At 35.8% G+C, this 20072-nt stretch overlaps 1 protein-coding gene across 11 annotated transcripts in view; it reads right to left on the bottom strand.

Moving 5' to 3' along the window:
* Positions 1–20072, bottom strand: part of LOC120631345 (glycogen synthase kinase-3 beta) — a 51595-nt gene that overhangs the window by 2987 nt on the left and 28536 nt on the right. For 7 of the 11 annotated variants that reach the window (XM_039900847.1, XM_039900852.1, XM_039900853.1 and 4 more), the window contains 8 exons: positions 14696–14886; positions 13503–13586; positions 13281–13340; positions 8105–8215; positions 7253–7490; positions 6229–6326; positions 5272–5367; positions 1007–1304 (listed from right to left, as the gene is read on the bottom strand). In XM_039900847.1, the coding sequence (XP_039756781.1) occupies positions 1007–1304; positions 5272–5367; positions 6229–6326; positions 7253–7490; positions 8105–8215; positions 13281–13340; positions 13503–13586; positions 14696–14886 (1176 nt within the window). The remainder of the gene's footprint in view (positions 1–1006; positions 1305–5271; positions 5368–6228; positions 6327–7252; positions 7491–8104; positions 8216–13280; positions 13341–13502; positions 13587–14695; positions 14887–20072) is intronic. The other 4 variants (XM_039900851.1, XM_039900855.1, XM_039900849.1 and 1 more) reach the window with 1 other exon arrangement.

The raw sequence follows: 20072 nt of genomic DNA, 5'->3' as shown, positions 1-20072 counted from the left end.
CCCCAAAACTCATGATCAGTTCTACATAATCTCGTTTTTTAAATCAGTTAACAAGATAAAATTATAGGTAGGTATAGGTATATGCACTATGACTTATGTTGAAAAAAATATGTTTTGAAGTATTTACTATTTCCAAAAAATATCTTTAGATTTGCAAAACTTGTAATGAAAATGTAGTTGTACCAAAATACTGTTAACTATACCAATATTATAAAGAGGAAAGATTTTTTGTTTGCTTTTACCGAAAGAACTGGACCGATTTTAAACATTTCTTCACCATAAGAAAGTTAAATTATCATAGGGTAACACAGGGTATATTTTATTTAAAAAAACTGAAAAACTTAGTGATACATAAAAAATATGTTATAAATGATTGAAGTACTCATTATTAACTACAAAAGAGCCTGCGTTTATACAAGTTAACCCTTGCCTACAGCCTCACCTGGTTGTAAGTGAAGCCCCCTAATCGGTTTCTATGCGACATCGCACCGGAACACTAAATCGCTTAGCGGCACGTCTTTGTCGGTAGGGTGGTAACTACCCACGGCCAAAGCCTCCCACCAGACAAGACCAGAGAAAATTCAGAAATTATTAATTACTTTTTACATCTAAATAATTTTGGGATATCAGTTTACGCTAGTTATAAAAAATTACAAGTATTCTCGTTTATTTTTATGTAACAAAATGCTTCTAATGCCGTTGAATGCGATCGCGTCGCAAGTCGAAAATCTTCCCACAGCCAGGGGCGTGCGTTGGACTTCTTAACAGGCTATGCACACAGAGTGGGAAAAAATCCCCCAACCATACGAGTTATAAGTTATATATCAGTTTTAGGGTAGGCAGTGCTTTTGTGTATGTACGAAGTGCACGCCACTGCCCACAGCTAATATTATTCCCGAATCGAAATCAGGACGTCTTTTATTATTCAGTCCCACTTAAATTCGTCAAAATCGTATTGTGTTAGTGTCGTCGTGCCTATAGTGGACGGGAAGCGATGGCGGCGTACCTTGCGCGTCGTGGTCCTGCGCGTTGGCGGCCGCGGCGGTGGGCGCGGCGTCAGTCGGCGGAGCGGCGCGCGGCTTAAGAAAGTCGTTGAGCGACGGCTGGATGCCCAGCTCGTACTCGGTGAAGTTGAACAGCGGCGGCAGCGGGCGGCCGTTGGGCAACAGCGCGTTGGGCTCGCGCAACTCGTCGAAGAAACTGTGCGCGCACGCCTGCAGCGGCGACAGGCGCGTGCCCGGCGTGTACTCCAGCAGCCGCGACACCAGCGAGATGGCGTCCGAGGGCGTGACCGCGCGGAACACCTGCACGTCGACACGTATCATACATCGCAGTCATCGTAGTCAAAGTCAAACATTTCTTTATACACATAGGCACATATATGGCACTTTCGTTGCGTACATTACACACAATATTTGTAAATAGCAGTGAGATGATGACGATAACTACGTTCACAGGTATATTATGAAAATTAAGCCTAACAATTATTCTTAACAATTATTCATTGTAAAGTCAACATCTCCTGAGGATGCTTCGGTTTCGGAGCGAAACGTGCGAGGGTACATTGCCGAGGATCTGTTTGGTTTGGAGTGTACGAATTGAAGAAATTATAAATTACACCATACAGATTCTCCTGCTGTTCGTGGAATATAGCATATTAAGCTCAATTTTCATAATATATTATGGATTTCCGCAATGTAACGCCTGCTTCTATCCCATGTTCAAGGGTATTATAGGTATTGCGCAAAGTGCCCTGAGTAGCCCAACATCTGCGATCGCTATGGACTTCTACGACTTGAGTTGCTTCGGCTCATCCTTGAAACATACAATAATATGCAAGTATTAATTGTAATATTGGGTTCTTATTTTGTTTAATCTTTAGGATCTCACCTTGTAGGTAACGATGGGGCTGGCATGTCTTCGAGGATAAAAGTCCCCGAGAGTTTTATTTTGACATTGAACACGAATTTTCAATTAGTTTTTGACTTTTTTGTATTATTGTATTGTATTAAAGTTGCATGTTTTTAAATATATTCTATGTGTTAATTGCAATCAATAGTTTGTAATATTTGCAAGCCAGCAATACTGTGAATTCGTAATTGATATTTAAATGACATCTATGTCAACGTGTGTATTATACAAATAACGATCTATCTATCTATCTATCTAAAACTATAGATACGAGATTCCAAAACGCGCCCTGGCGCAGCGCCTCATCATCATCATCTCAGCAATTAAAATATCACTTGCTCAACGCTGAAAGATAACACCGTGAGGAAGGTGTGTGGATTCCACCTATCCGCACTAGGCCAGCGCGGTGGACTACGGCCTCAACCCCTTCTCACTGTGGTAGGAGACTCGCCAGTTGCGTTCACAATGGCTTTGAACAGGAAAGCTGTAAGATGGATTTATGCCTATTTTGTTGTTTCCTTCACCGTTAAAGCAAGTGTTATTGAATTTTATCTTTCACAGAATAATGTAGCACTTGGCATATTTAAAGTTTATATGGACAAAAGTTCAGAAAGCGAATTTGCGACCTCTGGTAAAAGTCTAAGAATATCCTTACTAATTTTATAAATGCAAAAGTGTGTTTGAAGTGTATTTTTGCCGACAAGCTATGTTGTATGCCGACAAAACATTTACGAAACCGCTATTTTTATAATTAAAAAATATCAAATAAAGCCTCCATCAAAGAATATTAAACACAAATTTAATGAAGATGATATTTTTATGATGGCAAAACATCATTATACTGTTAATGGTTAGAGAACAATTAGCAGATTGTGTCGTTTGTGTGTGCAATAATGGCAAGTGCCGTTTCAGAATAGGTTCTGAGAACTGAAGGGCCCTTTGTTAAAGTACGGATAGCGACAATTTAAAAAAGAAAAACTGCACTCGTATAGCGAGTATGCACACTGAACACCAACAAACATTACGCAATAAACCAATTAGTGTAACCTCTAGTTAACACATGCCGAAGGCTAAAAACCTTAAACGACCGACAATATTATTCGCAATAGCATTCTATGAATTATTTATAGAGATGGGCAATTCGCGAATGAGTAAGAAAAAAGATCTAACTCCTATGTAGCGTAGCTCTCGCTCGCTCACTGTTTCGCCGTCAAGCCCAGTGAAACGTGATTGTTAATTTGTATCTGAATGTATCGTAAGTATATAAAGTAGAAAATTTTTAATGTTTGTTCTAGCTCAGCTGAACGGTTAATAATACTTGCCAATGCCAATACGTCATAGAATATGGTCTTTATTTCTATTGCAATAAAGTAGAAATTAGAAAATAAGTTACTGAACTGAACTTGTTTAAATAAAAATGTATTAAAGGGGTTAATTGTAAAATACTTAAACGAAATTGATAGTCGTAATCCTGGAGTATCAAGAATAATCAATCCTTAAATAAAGAGTTGAAAGTGGCAATGAGCTTTTCGTCTTACTTGGGTCCCCTAAGATAATCGTGGCTCATTTGTATCTTAGCGCTCAGCTGAGTCAAGCGAACTAAAGAGTTAAAAGATTCAGTCAGTGAACTAATTGAGCCAAAGAGTTAAAAGAGAAATGCGGCTGTTTAAATCGAGAGCCATATCTCTTTTCAGATAACCGAATTTCCCACCTCTGTTAAACAATATCTTACATAGGATTACGTAACTTATAGAGCCGATTAAACTTTCATCGACACTTTAATTTTAGTGGCTTATTGCGAATAAATTGTACACACTAAATGCCTCCATCTTGAATGGTAACAATGAAACTATTGAAACATGTAGAAAAACGGGCTAACACAACAGAAATGCAAAACATTATTACAATTTATCACAAAATCATCAAATAGATTTATTCTAGATTTTCAGTCTAAAATAAGTGCTACGCTTAGCATTATAATTCTTCTGTATAATCTGTCAATTTAGTTTTAACGATTCATGTGACAGATTTGGCACGAATATAGACAGTGACAGCTGCCAAACACAACTCTAAAATAAAAAAAATACCCTCATTTCGATCTGAACCCAAAATCATAGCAGTCGTAAAATATTTAATTTAAAATAATTAGGTATATTTTATTTAAATTTATTAACAAGGTATAGCCAATGTGAGTAGCGTATGAAACAAGAAAAACGAAAGTATGGGGGCATTTAGTTTAGTCGTTTGCCGTAATCTTACTCGCAGGCGCTGGTGGTCAGTGGCAGACTTGGGCATCGTCATTCTCTCCAACATGAACTGCAACCATGGGCCGTTATGTATAATGACTGACATTATTTACCGTTTAGGCCGTAATCCACCACGCTGACCAAGTGCGGGTTGATAGGTTTTAACACGCCTTTGAGAACATTATGTAGAACTCTAAGGCACCGCAGGTTTACTCACGATGTTTTTCATTACTTTAACGGTAATGAAGTTATATTTAATTTTATTAAAACTCACATAACTCCACTAGGCATATCGCTGCTGTATATTGTAGTATTTTATCCCCCCCTTCAATTCATAAATACAGCATTTGTGAGTCCAAGCCTTTGAGTAAACTTTTACTAGTAACTAATAACGTTTAACACATTTATGCCAGTTTTCAATAAACCTAGGCATCGGCTAAATCTAATGCCTCATGATTTAAGAGATATCTACAGAAGGAAAACGTTTCACCAACTCTTAGGTGATTGGTTAGTGGTAGATGTATACCTAGGAATCTCCTTAAATTAGGCGTATCTTATGTAGGCATTGTCTTGTTCATCGTATTTAAATACTGGCATTAGTGGTAGAATTAGATATTCCCACGTACGGGCTTCGTTTTAACTGCAGTATGCAGGCGGTTCGCAAATCATGTAATATTAGAATAACAATATCACAGAATATTTAAACTCTAAGTAGTTTGCTTTCGTTGGACCCAGCACAACATGTGTATCTTTAAATTCTTCTCGCAGTTATATAATGAGAATAGAGACAGCTGACCTTGAATAGTTTTGAATAGGCTTCATGATGCCTTACAATACATAGATAATGCCAATAAGTTGCTTCTTATTTAAAATAATCACCATTCCATCTTACTAATTAGGCGAATGGCGCGCAATTAATAATTAAAATGGTATATCTATGCTGTATATATAATCATTTTGAGAAATAAGTACGAAAACTGAGCTAATTCCTGTATATTTCAATGTAATAATATGTTACTATAATCATTTTGAGAAAAAAATACGAAAAATGAGCTAATTCCTGTATATTTCAATGTAATAATATGTTACTATGTAATTAGAATTTGAAACTCACCTTCGCCCAAGGATGGCTTTTGATTTGTGGAAACTTGAATTCTGTATAGTTGGGATTCATTTCGCGTATTTGTTCTCGAGTTGGTGTTCCAAGGACCTATTAAAAAAGAAAATCACTTTCCTGTTATTGCTTTCAATGGATAATAATGATTCATATACAATGGAATGCAGCAGGATCAAATTAAATTAATAAGATACATCACACTAAGTGTACTTTGTATCCTTACCTCAGACTTAAGACGCCATAAGAACGAGACAATCTTTCCTTTTATGGTTTTCAATGGTTAATAATAATAATTCATATACAATGGAATTCAGCAGGATCAAAACAAATGAAAAATATACTCACCTCAGATTTAAGAAGCGATAAGAACGAGACAAATACATGTGTCCGACATCTGTCTCGATTTATCATTTACTTTAGTTGAACGAAGTCGAATTAACAACGCTATCTATAGATTTTAGTCTCGCACTACGCGCGATCTAAGTTGGTTTGCCTGAGAGAGGGCTCTTACAGAGGAATGACAGTTGATCGAGAACTTGCAAGGGTTGCGTAGACACTTTACTGACGATGTAGACGTAAACCGTCGCGGAAGATCCGAAATATAATCACCCTGCCGAATTAGCAGCGGTGCTGTCCTGGCTAGGTAATGGCAGCAACGGCGAATAAAAAACAGCAGTCTTCGTTCGTCGTCGTCTATCGCCAACAGTTGTCGACTGCCATTAGAACATGACGTTGTCGACTGCCATTAGCACATGACGTCGCCGCTGCGTCCGTCGACCTGACCAAGTCCTCAACCGAATGTGGGTCATCTGTAGGAGCCCTATGTCACGACTGGCAACGCAAACAAATATTTTAGCGTGTATAAATTTTTCATTTTTTAACTTATAATAACAGCTACAAGGCTGCCAAAATGGACACCGGGAAAATGAAAAGTAAATATATAACTCCTATAACCTTAATGATTTCGACGAGTTGATCGACGCCCGAGTCTCCGGGGAATATGGGCTGGCCGAGGAGTAGTTCTGCCACTACACACCCCGCACTCCATACGTCTGGAAATGAATATTTATTTATATTTTTCATACCGAATTTTATGTATGTCTTAGGTAAATAATTGTTGTCAAAACCAACCTTATAGGTCACCAATATGAGTGTGATAATTATTTTGAATTTGAGGACTTTAAATCATCGATCGACTGTTTATACATTTATTTCGAACTGCATATCTAATACATTAGAAAAAACAGAAGACATCTGATTAATTCAAATCATCTATAGAATGCAATAATTATTATTTAATTATTAAGGTATTATTATGTGACGAACCTGTATCATAAAAAAAACTCTAAATGTACGATATTGCAAAGCGTTAACTTTCACTGCTTTGTGCTAAAATTGTGCTTTTATGCAGGTATTTTTTTTTGCCGTTTTTGCCGTAACAATACTTGTACGATGGCCGCGGCGCATATATTTACCAATACATAAAGAGCCTCGGTGGTCTAGTGGTTAGCTGGTTCAACTACGGATATCGAGGTCCTGGGTTCGAATTCCTGGTATATTAGAGAGTATATTATTAGTACCAGCCCAGAGATGGGAAGACGGTGTCAGGCCCCGTGCCTCGGAGAGCCGTCGGTCCCGGTTCATCACATCAACCCATTTCCGATCCACTACAGAGCACGGGTACCCTCCCCCAAAGAGAAGGGGTCAAGGCTGTAGTCCACCCCACTGGCCCAGTGCGGATTGGTGAACTCCACACACCTTTGAGAACATTATATAGAACTCTCACGCATGCAGGTTTCCTCACGATATTTTCCTTCACCTTTTAAGCAAGTAATTATTTAAAACTTACATAACTTAGAAGTGCGTGCTGGGAATCAAACTCGGCTCCCCGAAGGTGAAGTCAAGCGTGTACCCAATGCGCTTTCACCGCTTCACATACGTTCAAGAGGACGAAATTTGTATGTTAATGTAAACTAACCGATTTTCGTAGTATAGTCTATAGCTCCGAAGATGAGTTCGGGCGCGCGGTAATACCGCGAACAGATGTAGGACACGTTGGGCTCCCCGCGCACGAGGTGCTTCGCCGAGCCGAAGTCGCACAACTTGAGCACGCCCGTCTTGGGGTCCAGGAGGAGGTTCTGCGGCTTAATGTCCCGGTGGCAGATGCCCAGCGAGTGGATATACGCGAGGCTTCTGAACAACTGGTACATGTATAGCTGAAAAACGACATGGAAAATTTGTATACCGTCATCAGACCTTTGGGCTAAACGGCAACACATTTTTTACTGATGCAGTTATCACGGTTTATTCTATATAGGCCGTACTCAATGTATACCGTTCCAAATAAAAATTATTATTGATCTATAGGCGTAAACCTGATTGTTGGCGTGGCGACACAGGCCGTGGCGTATGCAAACCGGAATTCCGACCGGTACACAGCTTGGCGGTAGAAATAAAAATGACGAGCTCCGTCACAAAAAAACTCTTTTTTATTTATTTATTATTTATGTACCATAAATTGTGATTGTAAACATAAGATACATGAAGTGTATCGGAAAAAGGAAAGCTTATCTCTATAAGAGATCCTCTTCCAGCTACCCCAGTAAGTGAGTATGATGATTTAATTGTGGTTTAGGTCAAATAATGGTACAATATACTACATAATAACTAAGGATATTCAATATATCTAAATAATAACAATATTCTACATACTAATTACAATAAAATTTGAAGATACTATACTATATACAAAATACATAAAAATAATAAAATAAATATTTATATAATATAAATATATATCTATAATGTGTAAACAGTGTCTTTAACTCACCTTTATAAAACTAACTGGTATGGTTTGCTCATCTTTGGAGTAGTGACGCGCAACTTTATACACAGTCTCTGGTATGTACTCCAGCACCAAATTCAGGTACACTTCGTCTTTCTGCAAACAAAAAATTTGTTATTCACCGCAATAATTGCATACAACAGATAATAAAGTGTAATATTACCGATTCTGATCTTATAACAATTAAACAGTATGATTCGAAACAAAGAAAAGGAATGTCATCGTCATCATAATCCTGAGCTTATTAGCGTCCAAGAGCTGGGCACAGGGCTCCGGTCTCATGGGAGAGGTTTAGAACTTATGACCGCCACGCTGCTCCAACACGAGCACGCGTGCTTTATAGATGATGATTACCACATTTTGGTGATGAAATAATTGCTTTTATGGGGACAAAATATGTATTGTCAGAATTTTTGTTTCATTATGAACTAAAAAAATAAAATATAAGTTAGTTAAGAATTGCATTGGTCTAATGAAGAACAGGAACAGAGAGAGTAGGCCAGGGTTGGTTGGAATTTCCGAATCAAATGCGGACCATTTCATACAGAGGTGGCAAACCTATTTACCTATCACCACACATATTATAATATATAATTTAAAACTTGCCAAGAACCCTTAGGGGTACTCAGTTGTGTGCATAGAGGGTATGCAGAAGATATAAAATGAAGAAAATCTCCAGTACGAGTTATAAATACTTAAGGATAGGCTTTTTATAACTCTTACAAAGCCTATCATTAAGTTCCTTATAACTCGTACTGGAGATTTTTTTTCATTTTATATCATCTGCATACACTGTACATAGCCTCTATGCACGCTACTGGCCGGGTACTGATAAATTAAATTTTTCAGTAAGACTTCTCACTATGCTGATCCATTAGCTTATATATGATCAACTGAGAGGCACAGGCCTAATAATAATATTTTAAAAATTAATCATATCATATCATAGCTATAGACCTACCAAACTGCAGGTTGGCGGATTTTAATGGTAATTTATACCATCGAAAATAACCAGTACCTACGTCCGTTCTCCGAGGGGTGGTGTAGGAACAGTGGCGTGCATTTCATATATGCACAAATGCACTGCCTACCCTAAAAATTTCATACAACTTAGAATTTTTCAATTTTACACGATCGTCCTGCTTTATGCCTACCCTGGTTAAAACGCCACTGGGTAGGACAGCGCAAATTACGGACACCGGGCGTCTATTAAGAATTTTTAGTATTATTGTTCTGATCCGGGAATCGAACTCAGGGCCTCGTTGTCTACCCACTAGCCCAATAACACAAATAAATTCTTACAAAGATAAAGCTAACATTATTGGCATGTGCCACTGGTTCTCCATCCCTTTCATACAGAACACCGGGATATTCTGAATGAAAGGAATTGGATGAAGGGAAACCACGCAGTGGTATTCAAGGTAGTTTAATTTGTAAAAAAAACCCGAACCTACCGATTCCAACCCACCCATCTCTGTCTCCTTTTAGATTTGTGCATAGAGGTTTGCTTAACTATAGATAGAGAAAGGAAAAAATAAAGCACTTTTGAAATGTCAGCTTGTCTGCTGCTTAAGAACTTGGAAAGCAGATTCTACTGAGAAGAACCAGGCCAGAAACTAAGCATTTACGCTTTTACTCAATGAATAAGTACTTTTAAAGAAGATTCAAGAAATCAACCAATAATTGGAATAAGGTGCTCCCTACGCTAAATTAAATGTGTCAAATAAGTTTACATTAATTCATGCGAAACCTTAGCCCAATTAATATAAACTATTGTGGCCGAGAGAGTGGTGGTCCAATACAAAATGTACACGCCCTATATTGAGGGGTTTCCAAATCACCGCCATGTGCGGGTAAATCACCCAATTATTGGCACTTTAAGGGTTGCCATGGGCAATTTACACAAAATACGTCATATGAAAATACGTTCAACTAAAAATTTGATTGATACATTTAAGAAAAATGGCCATTTCTCGGCTCAGATATCGACACAGATAGGCAAGTCATAAGTTATCACTTTAGGAGTCACTTATGACTATTAATATTTTTTGAGTATTTTTAATTTTGAGAATTAACTATCTAGAATAGAAATTTCAATAATTATTAATGGGGGTAGCGGTAATAGGTATGCCTTATCTTAGATTCCGAGTTTTTAGCATATTTTTATAGTGAATGGCTACTGCGAGATAAGGACAAAATTTTTTATATATCTTGACTATAAAAAACCGAACGCAATATGAGAAGGAAAATCTGTGAATAATTATAAACGACTAAAACAGCACAGTTTTTGTACATTAATAAAAACATAGGAAATATTTACGCGAAAAACTAGTCGACGCTAACTTCAAGATAGAAAATAACAAATCAAATTGGCTCATGTCCAAAGGTTTTGGCGTCTACATGAATTACTAAGGATAATAATCTTGACCTTGAACTACTAACATAAAGTGAGTTAGTTATATATTTATTACCTTATTATTTGATTTATTGTAAGGTTACTTAAAAGTAAACTATTGAAAAGTCGATGGTGGTCGGAAATGTGAAAGGCAAAAAATCTATGTAGACCTCCAACCCAGTGGTAGGGTAACAGGTGCCTATACCTTCTACGGTGCTATACAAGTACCCAGGGATGGAACGAGTTGTAGAGTTATCGTAATACTAAAAGATTACTCGCCATCTGGATTCTTAGGCATGAAGAACCAAATAAGAGACGGAGATAATTGGATAAAAGCATTCTCAAGAGATGTTTACTTTACAATGAATAATTGTTGAGTGCAAATCAACACCTAATTGAATTGTGTCGAAGCGAACATTGCCGAATATGTTTGTAGTATAAAGATTGATGAAATAATAAATTAGACTGTACAGAATCTCCTGCTTTTCGCGGAGGATAGCAAATGAGGTTAAATTTTCATTGTAGACGGAGATAATTAAACTGATTCCAGCAGTGATTCTCTAAGGAAAATAACCAAACAACATTTTTCCACAGCAACATCGCATGATTCCACGTTGCATCTTGCTACAGAAACATGCGATGTTGCAGTTCATTTGAATATTATTTCCCTTTGTGAAACTGATCATAGTTCCTTATAGTTCCAAGTTAAGTTTGCCAGTAAAAAAAAAACCAGTTTCCGTTTGTTAGTGTTAGCAAAACTACAAAAGTATCGAAGTTTTTTATATAGTTTCGAATATCGGACTGAACTAAAAGCGATGGCTCGATTTTAGACATTTCATAATAAAAAATGTACTCAAATTGAAATCATGGCTACTCGGTATTTTGTCAAATCATAAAAAATAAACATTCCATTGTCATGTTTGCTGCTATTCCCACGGCTAGGATAGTAAATGATTTAATTGTATTTAGATGTTCGATTAAAAAAAACTTTTGTTTTTCATAATATGTTTTTATAATCTTGCAAAATGTAATATTTAAACCCTAATCACAATTAAACAAATCTTAAACAGGTTACTAGTTCAAGCATATCGAACAAAAACGTAGATTGAAATAGTAACTAAAATCTTAGTTTAAACGAAATTTAGTACGCTCACTCCAGCACACCATAAAAACACTCGTAAAATACTTCGTTAGTCTCCAGATGAATATATACAGAATATGGATATGGTAGTGGGAGAAAACAAAACGACGTTTCCAATAGTGCCTGTCAGTTGAATCGTTAAGCTACTTTTGTGTGAAAGATAAACTTGAAACTAAGCCTTTATCGTCTATGAATATGATTAGAAAAAAAATCTTACTTTAGAATAATTTTTTTTGAATGCTTATTTGGAACTGACGAAATTAACGTTACTTTTAAAAAGAAGATTACTTCTTTCTAGATGGCGTAATCTTAGTACATCCTTATAGAAAGATTGTAGTATATTCAATATGAAGGTTTCATGTACAGACTTGTAGCTAGCTGACAATACTATGGCCGGTTTATAGTAGACCATCCCTACTTCCCTACTTATGTTATGAATGCTGAAAAGACAAATTAACGAAATTATTTTTCAGTAGGTTTTTTGAGAATTTTAGTTTTTTTTTTTAGTTAATTCTGTGTATTTTCCGGAACCCTTGATGAAATATCATACTAATATCATGCAAAACATCACGTAAATCATTGCATTACACATTGCTCTATTGCTGGTTCATAGAGTGACAAGCCAACAAACAGACTTGCGCATTTATAATATTTGTACGGATAAACTATTTGTTACTATCGCCCAGACATAAAACACATTTACAGTTCTTTAAACAAACCTAGTAGTTGATTTATTGGTATGAAAACATTTTATTTGTAAAATGTTAGTGATATTTTTTTGTTTATTGTTTAAAACAATACAATATATTAAAGTTTGGTTCCGTGCAAAAGTCAAGGCCCACTTGCATTATTCCCCTCATAGAAAAAGTACAAACGTATCATCAGTTAATGTAAATATCACCAAATAAATAATCATAATACACCATAACATTATGTCAAATATACTCGAAGGGTGAGTTTGAAAATCATGAATAGATGATAATAATGTAGAATTTGTGAAACATTCAACAGCATAATCAAATAATAATTTATTAATTATCCGTATTTATGACTTCTTAGTGCTTAATTCGAAGCAGAGTGCAAGAATGAAAATGAAAACATAAAAAACAAAACACAAGCAAATTCTTATGTACAGACGGAAAGTGATAATGATAGCTCGAATTGATTCAAAACAAAACAAAAGCTCTTGACTAATGACATGATTGAAACTCGCTTTTGATTAAGTTGCATCAACACACAACTGCAAAGGGCTTTATAAGGTCACCGACCGATATTTTATGATAATTCATTTGTAAGGCCAAGCGCGCACATTAGATCATTTTGCCCGCGGGCCTGCTCCAATACCTAAAATATCGCAAAATGCGACAACCCCAATACATTGCCTTTCGCAATCATCAAGCCTAGAGAAGCTATTCGCCCTTGAGCAGCCTGTTTTCCGTCCCAATAAACAAGATAGAATACTGAAAAACCAAAATATTGTTCGCGGTTGGTCTGCTAATGTGCGGCCAAGCTTTCGTATACGAGCAAAATTTAGTCATTGAAATGTAAATCGGTAACCCTAGCCAGAGTCCTAGATGTGCGTTAGCACGCTAGCTTAAAATATTTTATTTGTTCATTGGACATACTGCGACTTCTAGAGACTGCATTGCATTTAGCAGAGAGCTAACGGCCTCGGGCACTGCCACCTTTCCCCAAATAAAACATACAAATACATACTCTGATTAACTGAACTATTAGCATCACATATATATAATAGGTATAAACAAATTAAAAATATATTTAACTAAAATCAAACAAATAGTAGTATTTGTTATTATTAAGTGAATATTTATATGATAGTTAATTACCTTTTCTCCGCTTGAGTAAAAGAAGTATTTCAATTTGACAATATTACAATGCTCCAGTCGTCGCATGATTTGCAGTTCCCGATTCTGTAATAATAAAACAAACAAAGGTAGGTAATTTAAAACTTTAATATTATATTATATTCCTTTCCATCTCATATTACAAAAAATATTTTTATTTATAATATGTAATAATATTATGATTTACTGGAGATGTGTGATAGGATGAATGCATCTCAAACATTTTTAGCCCAAAAAGATATTTAAGCTTATAAGCTTAAATATTACAGCTTATATGCTTTTATATGAATATAAAATACTGTAGGTTATAACCAAACCTACAATATTTTATCACGCTTATATTTTTTATGAAACTTAACTTACAACAAATAAAAAGTGTATTAATTAATTTAGCATAAACACCCTTTTTAACTTTTAATATCCATCAGCGTTTAAAATATGTCACCTATCATTTACCATACCTTTCCTAGTACACAATACGTATAGCTAGATATTGTACAGACTGCCTTTAGGTCAGAAAAGGCACAAAACGAGAATGAATAAAACATTTTAGCTCTTCAATCAACTTTACTAATAACAACCCTCAATTTTGACTAGAACTACGAACTTGCCACAAGGAATTTCAAACAAATAGTTAAATACAATGCCATTGATTCATAATAAAATAATTTACGTTCGTGACACATCGCTATAACCCTAAGTGCCAAGCGCATGAATATTGTATGTTCTTACCAAACCTAACAAGTTATGGTTAGGTTAGAAGACTAGCGTCTTAACGTCTATTTTAAACATTTCCGATAGCTTGTTTACTAACGAGTAACAAAGTATTAAATTATTAAATACGAAATGTGTAAAGTTAAAGTTCATTCCAAATACAATATTGCCTTACTTTTGGCGTTGTATAAATTGACTGAGAGTCATATATTATAATGACAAACTACATACCTTACGGTTAATATCTTATATAATATTACGTGTTTTTCAAGGGCCTGTATAGTGCTACTCACTTTAAACGATAGTGAGTGGCAAGCGACAATAAATGGCACAATCTGCTTAAATGATCCCAATTGTTAGTCATCTCGTCCCACATCTTTTTGTTCACTGACTTGGATTTCGGCCTCCTGATCATCGTTAGGTCCAGCTATGGATATCATCGATATAGATGAATAACGTACCTTAAACCTTTTGTCCTGGAGCACCTTCTTGATGGCAATGAGTTCGCCGGTGTCGCATAGCTTGGCCTGGTAGACGACGCCGAAGCTGCCGTTCCCGATGAGCTTCATGTCAGCATAGCTCACCTCCTGCGGCCTGTCGGGGCCTTGCCCCGGCGTCGCTACCACAGTCGTCACCTTCGAGCCGTCCTTGCCTGTAAATTAAAGATATTCAATTAAAAATTAACTAAGTATTACGATACATATCGACGTTCACACACGCACTCACATACAGCAGGATTTTTTATAACTTTCTTTTCACTTTTAATCGCATAAAGTAAAGAAAAAAATACTTAAACAGTAACCGTTATCGGTTCACACATAATATTGTAAAATACCATTTATATTTCGCTGAAAAAAATTCTACCATTTTACATGGAGAAAAAGAAAAAGAACTAGCATCTAGGACAATTTTCGACGTACAACGTGCAATCTAGTTATGGAAAAAATAGCTGGCAGTTTATTTAGAATTGATTGGCGTCTAGATGCCGAGGTCAACTTTGAGTAGGGTTTAGAATTTAGACAGGAATTGCTTGATATTGATAATAATTTTGATCGCAATTCAATATCATGAGGAAATCTGTATGACTGTGGGTTTTTCATAATGTTCTCAAAGGCGTATAAATTCCACTAATCCGCACTTTGGGTAACCCGTGTGTTGAACTAAGACTTAAGCCCTTCTCATTCTGAGAGGAGACCCGTGTGCCCCCGTGTGGGCTGTTAATGGAATGGAAGTAAGAGTACACACGCGGGCAACTGGAAAAAACACGTGCAGAACTAGCTAGTAATAAATTTACCACCCTATTTCTCGAGACATCCGCGTAGACGCACAGATAACGTTGTCTCCAACGAAGCGACCAAGATAACCAGCACTCGAAACATTAAATTTCATTCGAAAGTAATTATCTAATAGCGATTACGCAGAGATACATTCGAAAGTATTATCGTCATAATTAATTGAAATATAAAAAGTTGTACTCAATAGGTACAATAAACACGTACCAAATTATTATTGTATACAATGACTTTTTAAATATGTGCCTACTTAAGCTGTAATGTATTTTAGGTAAATCGCGGCAATAGACTCGCAATGTTATCAAACTCAATATTACTCCTCAAGGCGCCAACATTGCGGCGAATCTTAGGACGGATTAGTGAGATACTCTCGCTCGTGGAATTACAGCCTAAGAGGAATCCCATGTATAATATGATCCTCAAAAAGTACATAAATAACGTCGTAATTGACCGGTTTTTTTATACTTGTACAAAAATCCGGTCAATTGGGAGACTCGCACACGTTGATTCCGTACAATCGCAAAAGGTAGTTTTTAAATACTTTTACAAAAGAATAATAATTTGTTTTATTGAGTTAAATTCTTCCATACAGGTATTACGACCATTTTGAATTTCGCAAGTATTTCGTGTTCGGTGGAGATTTGTTAAATTTAGCGATAGGGGTATTACAGCTGTTGAGTTGCAAGAACCAAACATAATACGCAACGCGAAGGTCAAAGTGATTCAAGGATACTGAAATTTAGAGCCCGGTCTACGAATACTATACTCTGGTCATATCTCCACTACAGCAAAGCACTATGTCCAGCACTGGACTGAGTCGGTTGCGTCGGAGTCGGCCACGTCGACCACCGATGTATTTAAGTATAAATTCAATGAATTAACATTCGTAAATAACGTGAATATTCCGTATAAAAGCAGTGACAGTCGCAAACCGTCGCGTTAAGTCGAGAAGTTCTAATTAACAATGATAATAATAATTGTCACATCCGACTTTACCATAGGTAAGATGAGATGTATTTGTCTGTTTATTAACTGTGTATGTTTATTGTTTAACTGACTGTTCAATAGTGACTTACGATTCACAGATGCTTTTTATGCAAACAGGAAGATTTCAATGATATTTATGGTTAACTGGTAAATGAGATAGAAGTAGACATACATGATATGTTGAGCCGGATGTACAATATCTCATTTTCAGGGTTAAACTAATCTTGATAAATTTTAGCTTTTTACCTTGTATTTGATAGGCTATTATTTACGTGAAAATATATTTTAGTTCGGCAGGAATTAAGACATTCAGCGCGACGAAGGCGTTATCTGCTAGCTTATTTTATTTTACATTTTGAAATAGCTATTCCTAGAATAAATCACAAAATAATGAATCCCTCATGCAACGTAAACGTAGTTTCAATATGAGCAATGAAGTAATCAAACGCACGCATGTTTACGGTATGGAGCTAATTTCATATCATGGAGAGGTCACCTGACTATAAAGTTCCTTTTTATGAGAAACGTTTTCTTATTTCAATAAAGGTAAATTGTGTGCATTGTGCAGATTACACATGCATTTCATTTTTGTGAAATGTATTATACTACTGGCGTCCCGCGCAGTCAACCGCTTATGAATCAACCTTATACCGCTTTCAGGAACAATTCCTTCATACATTAATTGGCATAACTTTAACTGTTTACGCATCGAGCGCATCGGAAGCTGTCAAAACGAATATTTTTTTCCGTTTCTGCAACTTATCATTGAAGATCCGCTCCTATGTAATTCTAGCGTAACGTTATCTAGCCTATATATAGGCTATATATACCTCGATAAATGGAATCTTCAACACAAAGATTTTGCCAATCCGAACCAAGTAGTTCCTGAGATAAGCGTGCCCAACAACCAAACAAACTCTTCAGCTTTTTAATATTAAATATAGATTAAATTTCTACACCTCATTATTATAAAATAATTCAACAGGGGACCAGTTTTTGGATTCATACATTTGGATTCTTTCACTTGAGCAGAAATAACTAAAACAAAACTATTTCAAGGTCATCGGGAAGTACCCTACAGGTTTTGGAGGCACCTAGTTAATAAGTTCCCTTAAGTGCTATTAACAAGAAACTCAATTTGTTTAAAGCAATTCACATCATTGACTTTATTGTTCATTTTCAGTTCCCAATTCATATCCCCACACTTTTGTTAGAAAAAATTGACATACGCAAACAAGACGGTAGAGCATCTTCAAAAAATCTTAAATTACAGCAATATGCGGTAATTTAAAAAAACTTGTGACATTTAAACAGATTTTATACGACTAGCATTTCGGCAATCGAACTGGAGCAAGGTGCCGCCCCAATTTTCCCGTTCCCCCACCGCTCCCTGATATTTACACAAACATAAACCTTTGTAGGCAACCGTAAAATATGGAAACATACGATTCTAATTTGTTGAGGGAAATGAAAGAAAATGAAGGAAAAGAAGAAAAAAGCTATAGATTATGACGCTACAACATAATCCAATAATGTTGGATACCTTGTGTCAAAGTATCAAGACGATTATATAACAATCAAGTCGATTTAAGAAATCCGACGACCTATAAATTGCGATTTTAATTATTTTAGGAATGTACCAAAAAAATACTGCATTTCTACAACAGTAACACATTCGCATACTATGCAGATCCGTTTAAATGTTTATGTTTAATACATACCATTTAAAGCATAACTGGAAGTTTGTGTACCTAATGTAAACAGTGATCTTTAAAATATAATGTGAAGAATCGTAAGTAGCTTCGCCGATAAGCCTACCCATACTTTAATCATACCACGCCAAGGAATTGTTTTAAAAAAGGAATTATTTATTAATATCGAAACGACAATAGCCTTTTAAACCTTAATATCTCATAATTGAATGATAAATAGCCCGAGTATCACGGACATAAAGCCTTTGAAATCTATAAATACACGGGCGGGTTGCGAAGGGTTTTATGGTTCTATTAATGTATGTAGGTATTTTTCCTTTTAAAGGGATTTGAGGTGTAAGTAAATTAAAGCCTTTCAGACTCATACTATAGGCTCCACTGCACACGGATTTTGTTAATGTAACGTAAATATATGTGAAAAAAGAGCCCTATAAGTAAGTACAAAATAGTGAAATCGCCTTCCACTCGACGATCGTGACTTAAAAAAATGCCATTTAGGACGTTACAGTCAATCACCGATGTTGCTGGTACCCACACCTACTCACATATATCACGTAACTTTATCGTGACTGTTCATTGAATTGACTGATGTATTGGAGCGAACCTAAATGTTTACTTTAAATTGAATTGTGTCAGTCACTTCCTTTCCGCAAAACGTGTTTGTGTTATAAGCAAAACATTCTTGCACGCTAGTCGCGTACAACAATAATTATAAAATTAACTGAAACAGATTGTTCTCAACCGTTTAACAGCGACAAAGAAACGAAAGTCTATTAAAAGAAAGTCTAAACAGACGCCAATAAAGTATTATTTATTTGTAAGAATGAAAAACAAGACAAGAGACAAGCTTGGTTTGCTATAATGCGCGACAATCAACTTTGTATAATGTTATTTTTTATACGCAACAGCACAGAAAAACGCTATTTACGCAAGTTTCGTTCAGATAGCGGTAGTCGGTACATCCTCTACATATTTTGACGAACAAGAAACTTTTTGGGCATTTTCGGACGCGTGGGTATATTTGGTATCGTTGATCTTCTCGTTAATTTTTATTTTACTTTATTTGATAGGTTTATGTTGTCTTAATAAAAATGGTGAATGTTTTATAAAATTGCTTGGCGATTTAGAGCGGAATTCCTCAACGTAACTTTTACTTCCAATAATTATACTGTGCACAGTGTGCAGTAAGTACCATAATGGTACTAATTCAGCTACCAAAAATCTCTATAATAAACCAAACATTTAACTTGCATGTTTAAAAAAATCGAGAAAATAAAGTAGAACTAATGGATCAGAATTAATTTACCGGTTAAAGAGTGGGTTTATTGCGTCAACGTTGACTGGGTTGATTAACCGCTCGTGTTCAATTTCGCATTTAGCTGGCGGCGATACGCAGGCGTGTGTTTTTCTCATTTTTATTGAACACGTGAAAAAGTTGTTTGGTATACTTATCTCCCTCAAATTCATTTACGAAACAAAAATTTTACAACCAGTTTCAAACCGTAATGATGATGATATTAACATTAGGAGTAGATATAGCGCAATAATTTCCTTCATTTAACTTTAAAACCAGCAGAATCGTGCAAAACTTTAGATAATAAAAGTGCACAAATTCGCCTAAACTAGATTATGCATTTAAAAACATTTCTTTTTTATTATCTATACTTATGATATTTTTAAATTAAAACCGAGAAGCCAACCGATCCTTAAAATAGCTTTTTACAGCCTAACAGCATTAATTTTTTAAATTGAGATTTTTACTATAGTACAAGGTTATATTATATGCACAGAGGGATAAAAAGGCTACCGGAGGCTATTGGGGTCGTAAATAAAACTAAGAACATTCA

The sequence above is a fragment of the Pararge aegeria genome, chromosome 18 (genome assembly GCF_905163445.1).
Source record: "Pararge aegeria chromosome 18, ilParAegt1.1, whole genome shotgun sequence".
Classification (NCBI taxonomy): Eukaryota; Metazoa; Arthropoda; class Insecta; order Lepidoptera; family Nymphalidae; genus Pararge; species Pararge aegeria.
Note: the sequence above shows the minus strand (reverse complement) of the source record. Positions and strands in the feature narration are given on the sequence as shown.